We start from the raw sequence: 8098 nt of genomic DNA on the forward strand, positions 1-8098 counted from the left end.
AATGCACACGTGTTATGCGAAAAATACGCCGAATCGGCACGCTGCTTTGAGAAGAAGCAGAACGTTGTGACACAATTCGACAGTCTCTTAAGAATCCACAGGACTGTCGGATATTGGTTACTGACTCCCACCGTCCCCATGCTGAGAGCTTACAGTCTGGTTAGCTGCACGGGCAGTGCAAGGGCAGGAAACAAAGTCTTTGAGCAAAACCCGTAGCATACGCAATGCCGCCCATCTCGACAGCTGTAGGCAAATAATGGTAACACAGAAATATACATGCACGGAGTAGCTGCTTTCGTATGCGGCTGCTTCCGAGTTTAACAAAATTTCCTCAGCATATATCGGCTTATACACAGGCCAAAAGGGTGTACCTCCAAAATAAGCTTTCGCATAGCACCAGAAGATGAGAGCAGAAGGCCAAGGACCCTCTAGCTACGATGGCTGCCGATGGTCTACGTGGTTGGGAAACCCCATGAGACTGTTGTATGTCAATATTTCCGACCCCCATATAGGCACCAAAGAGTCCCATTGGTGGTGTCTTCCGGAGCAGTAACTGGCGTAAATGATTCTGGGCACCGAGTGCTCTTTCCATTTTCGGTAAGTTACATTTCCCTTTGGCATCGAACGATGACGGAAAAGCGGTATGCACCGTAGAGCTACCTTGGCAAGTGATGCTCTGTGAGGTCAGGAAACTCCATGAGAATTCCCCAGGCCGTTATTCTTGTGCCTCTAACAGGATGCAGCAGCCTGAGAATGAGTTGTACCCATCGGGGGGGGCAGTTCGCTTCATTCAGTTCAAGTACAAGTTCTACAGGATCCACTTCACTGTCGATGAGGTATTTGGACATTTTCAATCCGTGCTCTGCGTAGTCGGCTTCATCTTCTGTGTACGGGACGCTGCCGCCTGTGAACAACTCGTAAAGGAGCATTCCTAGGGACCAAAGGTCACTATTAGCCTGGGGAACAGCACTTTCTGCATACAAGTTTTCTTGAATTCGCAGGGTTGGCTCTACGTGCTTCCCAGAAAGCCTTATGTGTACTCCAATCGCTTGCCCGAAAGGAATGCAACTATCGAAGCCACCCAAAAGAAATGAGCCGTCTGGAAGGGCATATATGCTCGTCCAGTCAAGGTTATTGTGGCTCAGTAGTGCCTGCTGCAGTTTAAGAACTGTTTGCACCAAACGACGACCCATGTACTCCTTTGCATGCATAGAAAGGTTGGCTGTAACGAGAGAGCCAAAGCGGAATTCTCCGTGCAGCCTGCCGAAGATCTGCACACGGCTGAAGAAGTAGAAACCCCCGTGCAATGTAACCTTGGGCATGTTTGCAAGATTGCCGACAAACAAAGGAATGGCAAAGCCTTTCTGCTTTGCCACCAAATGAGCCGGAATGCCGCATGACGCCTGTCTTGCAATACTCTCCTCCGAGTCCGCCCAGCGTTGCGCCGAGGCCAAAAGTTTCGCTTCTTCTATGACACTCTGAACGCCTGCTGCAGAAAACACTCGCATCCGCATTGAATACATATTCCCAGTTTCTGTATCCTCTACTTCCATCACTATACTCGGATACCCGACGCTCAGAATTCCTCTTATAAGCACTGAGCGTGGTGCGTGCGTGGTTTCTTCCCCGTTGGGCTTTATTGGCTCAACTTCACGTAGAGTGATAGCAATCCCAACCAAATTGTCCATCGTTCCTGCTGAAAGGACACTGGCAGCTTTTCGTGCGATTGTATGTGAGAAAAGGCTGGTTTCAGGCTTGCTCGAGCACGACTCGCGCAGTAAAGTAGCAATTTCCTCCTTGCCGCGTTTCAACTCAGGCGGCAGCGTCTGCTCAAAATGATGAAGGAACGGTAAACCCCATTGATCGTAGGGCGGCAGCTGCGATGCGGGTGAAAGAGTAGCATCGTCCACTTCGGTGGCTCCCGGTGCAACTTCATCTTGGACGGGGCCCCGTGCCAGGGACGGTGGAGGGGGAGGTGCCTCCAAAAGAAGCTGCTGCTCTTTGTGCTCCCTTAAGGGAGAAGTATGAAATGGGAAACTGCGCCGAATCCGTTCGAGAGGCAGCTGTGTGCCTAATAATACACCGGTTATGAATGCCACGATTACACATGGGAGAAAAACACGCCCCAACCCCTCCGTCGTAGACTTGTTTCGCCTACCAGATGAACCCTGCTTGCCACCTGAAGAAACCCGGTCCTCTGAACTAGACAACCCACTTTTGGGTGTCACAATAGCTTCCGCTTCTACCGCTTCCTGGCCAACGTTCGCTGCAAGACGAGGCTCGAGTGGCCCATCCATCGCTGTCCACACAAGCACGCTACACTACCAACCTTGGAGCAAACAGCACTAAATCGGCATACAACAGAACTGCCTGAATGAAAGTGGTTACAGCCTTATAAGCCGATATCTCCCTTGGGTTCGTCGCAGCTCAGCCGCCCCATGCTAAACGCCGGACTAGAACAGACCGCTGGAATGACCACGGAACAAGAAAGTGCTGTGCCCTAGAAGGTACAAAGGATTTAAAACACTCTTAAATGAAACTCTTCAGGTTCAGCATGTGGGAGCTACGACAGAGGAGAGGCAGCCAACCGCAAGGTTGCCACGAAGCACTTTCCAGAAGGCTCGGGATTCCCTGGGACCAACGTTGCACCGCTCGCCCTCTTCATAGAACACATGCACGTGTTATGAACAACTGTTCCACTAAATGTCTGCAACAAACGACAGGCCTTTTAGAGTGCCCTGCAGAAAGTGTTTTATCATATCAAATGTAACCGCCTGCTGTGGCGAAGTCGTGTCTTGGCCTTCCTCTTAGGTTTGATAGGCGGGAAGCCCCCACTGCCGGGCAGCATGCTTCAACGAGGGATTCTCCCCTGAAATAAAAACCTAACTTATCATGGTGCCTTACTTTCAATAAAATTAAGATGTATGTTCATTAGGGCACTATTGGGGAGGGGGGAAAAATCGGGAGTTGCGCAAAGTGGGACGGTCCGGCCACTGGTGTAAAGCAGAGTGCATGGCACTGCTGTTCTAAAGGAGGTAAGTACCAAGTGTACTGTAACATACACAGACTGGATAAAGAAAGCCACGAAGGCGTCTAACAACTACATACAGTTTTAGCCACTAAAGCAAGGAGGGCATGGTTTCGCCTGGAAGCAGGGTTGACTAGCAGCAAACTCTCATACAATCCATCGCGCGCATTCCCTTCTACACAGTCTACAGACCCTTGATCGGCTGTCTGTGAGGAGTATGCCTAAGAGCTGGATGTATATTTAGCTGCTGCTATTCTTATCGGGAGTCTTACTCTACCGCATGTCGCTGCGAATCAGCGAGGGCCCTCGCTTCAGCCAAGAACTTCCATAAGGAATGCTGCGACTAGTGGCAGGCCTTCGTCTACTCGCACTAGTGGCAGGTACCTATGTAGCTGTGCGCAGGGCTCATTGAGGCTACAGGGGCTGTCAGCAATTTTTGTGAGGTTCGTGTGTAATGTATATCCATTATAATGGAGCCAACTGCGGTGTCAAGCAAGGGTCAATGCCTATCATTACACAGCTAACGTGCGTCCAGGTTCAAGCCGCCTTTCGATACATCGAAAGTATCCGATGGAATTGTTAATCGCTTATTCGGTTTTTAGTAGGCAGCATGAGGGCAGATAAATTGCATTAACCAACAACTAACAGAGCCTCCTACATTACGGAAAACCCGTACAAGCCCACCCTGCACCCCACGAGAGGGATGCAATCACGCCTAACATTCTTGCCTCTTCTCACCAAGAAGGCGAAATTGTGCAACTATCAAGGAAAACGTGTAAAAGCAAAACCCCCACGGTTATCAATTCACTTGCACTCGCCATCAACAACAAATTTTATTGCGTTGAGGCCTGCCAAGAATTACTTACGCGTCACGTTGTCCTAAAGTTTACCTTTCTTTTAGTTATTGTTTGTTGACTAGACCGAATTCATCTGTGCAGTGGCAGGTGGTTACGGTCTGTACTTTTAGCACGGAAATAATGCCATGCTTCGGAAGTTTGTGTCTGCAGTGTATCATCCATTGCTTGCTTTCAAAGCATTGTGTACACCTATTTTCATTTGCTTCTGCACAACAAGCGCGTCTGCAGGACCATCGGAGTTGCCGGGAGTGTTGATGTTAATACTGAAGAATTGCATGTTTCTTCCCTTCTCTCTTTTGGTAGCAAATGCTTTACATGCAGAGTGACTTATTTACTAAATTGTTTTGTGGTTTTGCGTTGAGACCCTCTGAATTGTGATGATTGGTGAGCTACGTTCTGGCGAGGGGCAGAGAGGAAAAGTTCCTTACAAAGAAGAATGTTCCCACCTACAGTGGGGGAGAAAAATCGCCCACAGACATATCCGGGAGAACGTGAGGAGGGCCCGTCGCCTTCCTATTCAGTAACCACCGTACCTCCTCCACGTCCTGAAGGCCAAATGCTCGTTTACCACATGTGGAGTTCGGCAACGCTTGATCAATATGAGGAAACGGTGCCTCCAGATGTGGAGCGAAGTAAGGAGGAAATTGCAGCCTTCCTTGCAATAGGCCCTTTACGATATATTTAATATCTGCAGGGAAACCGTACAAACTGTCCTTTTTCGCCATAATGTTGTCGAAAGACTCGTCTAACGCACTCCTTGATTAAATTGACCATACACTTGACAAACGTGGCGTCACTGCAGTATATGAAGGAGGGTGGGCATCTGCCTTCCCTCTTTCACCTAAATGAAGCCCTAGGCAGCGGTTATTGAGCCACAGTAGCGGAAGTCGAGGATACAGATACCGATGGTCTGTTTGCTATGTGCATTAACCTGCACAGGCTGCACAGTGGAAGAAGCTCGCACTCTGCAACTGCAATATCATAGGCTAACAGCTTTCCAAGCAGCATCACGGTACTCGTCTAGACGTTTGGGGCCGTCTTTGCCCGTGAACACCGAACTTGGCAATACCTGAAAAACAACCATCGTCATCGAAGGGGACGGACGTTACCTAATGTTACAAAACTCGAAATGACTCGGAAAGCTCTGCCTGCTGCTTTCCGGGCAATCGAATGTATAGAAGAGCAAACTCAAGCTTGCTGCAAGCACTCACAGCGCGTGCTTTTGCACTTGTGTGTGCGCACTTCAATACGTGCCTACTTCCACGCATTTAGCGCCCTTCGTAATTGTGAGCGCGTTGCGGCGTACGCTGCGCTGTTTCACGCCTAATCGGCACACCGCCACGTGGGTGTATTCCGTAAAAAGGAAACAACACCGCTACCAATTATCCTGCCAATGGCAGCTGTTGCTGCTCAGCCAACGGTTCGCAACTGGCCGAGCAGGATTGTTGAAGCGGTCGGCGAAATTTGAAAATTTTGAAAACACCAATGCCGCAGGCCAGCAGAGGAAGAATAGAATAGCCTCTGCTCAACACCTTCCGGCTTCCAACGTTTCCAGGTGCGACATCAGAACCTCAGAATAAACAATTCTTTCAGCACCTTCCCCCATATTTCCGCTTGCTGTTGTGGCCAGTAATCGCTTCCCGTTTGAAGCTGAAAGAGAAGATCCCCGATGCCCTGCACTTCTGCCCTAGCTTCAGAAACTACGTAGTATCAATGTGTCACAGAGCACATGGTTCTCGGTACAATAACAAAGTGTCTGCATGCCGTTTTTCCTGTCTCCAGACAAAGCGCCCGGAACAGAGTCCGCCAAGATGGAAAAGCCGACGCCATGTAGGAAAAGGGGCTCAAAACTGAGTTGCAGATGGCCAGTTCCTGGAAGCTCGGCATCCAGAACTATCTGCAAGAAACGGAAGGCGATGCGCCCTCGCGCTTTTCGCTTGATTTCCCTTTACCCGTATCCAAGACGAGTTCCCCCACAACCTCGTCCATCAATGCTGCAGTGCAATGAATGGCAAGATCAACTACCCAATTTATATCATTGAGACCTGATATTTGACAAGTATACAATGCGACTGCAATCTCCCTTTCAGAAGCTGCAAACTCAGTAGGATGCTGCCACAAGCCTGCAGAACTGACTGCATTACCTCCACAACTGCCTCCCACAGTAAACGCTGTAACTCTTCTCCCGTCCCAGCAAACGTGGTCCTACTCGTGGTGGGGATGCTGGCGCAATCTCCCTGGAACCTGCGCCTGTCGAAATAATCATTTAGGACAGACTGGGGGTCGATAAGGTCAGGAAATTCGCGCACAATTTCGTCGCCAGTTATCCGGTTATCACTGTGTGGCTCCAGCAGGCGCAAAATAATGGGCTGCGTTTGTATTAGTACAGTGAAGACTGTCGTGGGGCTAATATTTGTGCCATTCCTTCAGTCACGTGTCCGAGTTCTAGAACATAACATGAGCAGAAAGAGCGGGAACGCAAGCTCCGGCAGACTCAGGAGAACGTGAGGAGATCATGTCACCCTTATCTTCAGTAGGAACCGTACCTTCTACGGGTCCTGAAGACCCATTGCCCGTTTATGGCATGTGGGGTTTGCCTATATTTGCTCAGTTTGAGATAACGCCGCCTCTAGATGCGAAGCAAGGTAAAGAGGAAATTGTAGCCTTCCTTGCAAAAGGCCCTCCAAAAGATTAGTCAATATCTGCATGAGAATCTTACGAAATGTCCACTGCTGCCCGAATACTGTCGAAAGGTTCATCCGTCGGAGTCCTTGATTTGATTTAGCATACTCTTGACGAACGTGGAGCCACTGCACCGGATGGATAAGGCTGGGCACCTGCCCCACCTCGATCACATAAAAGCAGTACTAGGCAGAGGTTACTCAGACACACGTGTGGAAGTCTGGGATATAGATAACGGTGATGTTTCTGCAATGCTCTGCAACCTACAGATTCTGCACAGTGGAAGAAGCTCGCGCTCAGAAACTGCAATATCCTAGGCTAACAGCCTTCCGAAGCAGCATCACTGAACTAATCTACACGTCTGGGGCCGTTTTTGCCCACGAACATCGAACGTGGCAATATCTGAAAAACAACCGTCGTCCTCTAAGAGGACGGACGTTACCTAACGTTGCAAAACTGGAAATAACTCAAGCTTGTCGCAAGCACTCACAGTGCATGCTTTTGCATCTTGTGTGCGCACGTCAATACGTGCCTATTGTCACGCAATTACCATCCTTCGTAATTGTGAGCGCGCTGCGGTGGACGCTGCGCTAGTCCATGGCTAATCGGCACACCGCCAACGGCACGCTGGCCAACAAAAATCCATGGCCTTACCAAATACCCTGCCGATGGCAGCTGTTGCAGCTCAGCACACTTTTCATAACTGACTAAGCAGGATTGTTGAAGCGGTCGGCGAAATTTGAGAATTTGGAAACCACGAATGCCGCGGGCCAGCAGACGAAGAATAGGATCTGCTCAACACCTTCCGGCTTCCAACGCTTCCAGATGCGACCTCAGAACTTAAGAACGAATCCCTTCTCTCAGCACCTGCTCTCATTTCCGCTTGCTTTTGCCGGCAGTAATCGCTTCCCGTGCGAAGCTGAAAGAAAAGATTCCCGATGCTCTATATTCTTGCTGTACCTTCAGACAGGAAACTACGTTTTATCAAAGTATCACAGAGCACACAGCACTTCGTACAGTGACAGAGTGCCCTTCAACCTGTTTCTCTTCTGTCCAAGCAAAGCGCCCGTGCTAAGGCCCCCCAATATGGAAAAGCCGTCTTCACGCAGGAGATGAGGCTCAAAACTGGGCTGCAGATGGCCGATCCTTGGAAGCTCGACTCCCACCACTATCTGAAACGAACGGAAAGCGATGTGATCTCGTGCTTTTCGCTCGACCTCCCTTTACCCGTATCCAAGGCAAGTCCACCACAAACTCGCCCATAAATGCTACAGGGCAATAGAAGGCAAGATTCCCTACCCAATTTATATCATTGAGACCTGATATTTGACAAGTGTACAATGCGACTGCAATCTCCCTTTCAGAAGCTGCAAACTCAGCAGGATGCTGCCGCAAGCCTGCAGCACTGGCTGCATTTCCTCCACAACTGCCTTCTCGCCCGTAGTCATCGCTCTTCGCCCCTCCCAGCAAACCTGGTTCTACTTGTGGTGGGGAAGTTTGTGCAAGCTCCCTGGAAGCTGCCCCTGCCGAA

The 8098-nt window shown here is 49.7% G+C and overlaps 1 protein-coding gene across 1 annotated transcript; it reads right to left on the reverse strand.

The window, feature by feature from the left end:
- Nucleotides 1-656: 656 nt before the first annotated feature.
- EMWEY_00023540 (hypothetical protein, conserved) lies at nucleotides 657-2297 on the reverse strand (the record flags this gene model as incomplete). Its single annotated transcript, XM_013480814.1, has 1 exon — nucleotides 657-2297. The coding sequence occupies one exon, from the start codon at nucleotides 2295-2297 to the stop codon at nucleotides 657-659; it is 1641 nt and encodes a 546-aa protein (XP_013336268.1).
- Nucleotides 2298-8098: the final 5801 nt, after the last annotated feature.

The sequence above is a fragment of the Eimeria maxima genome, genomic scaffold, assembly GCF_000499605.1.
Source record: "Eimeria maxima Weybridge genomic scaffold, Emw_scaff237, whole genome shotgun sequence".
Lineage (NCBI taxonomy): Eukaryota > Apicomplexa > Conoidasida > Eucoccidiorida > Eimeriidae > Eimeria > Eimeria maxima.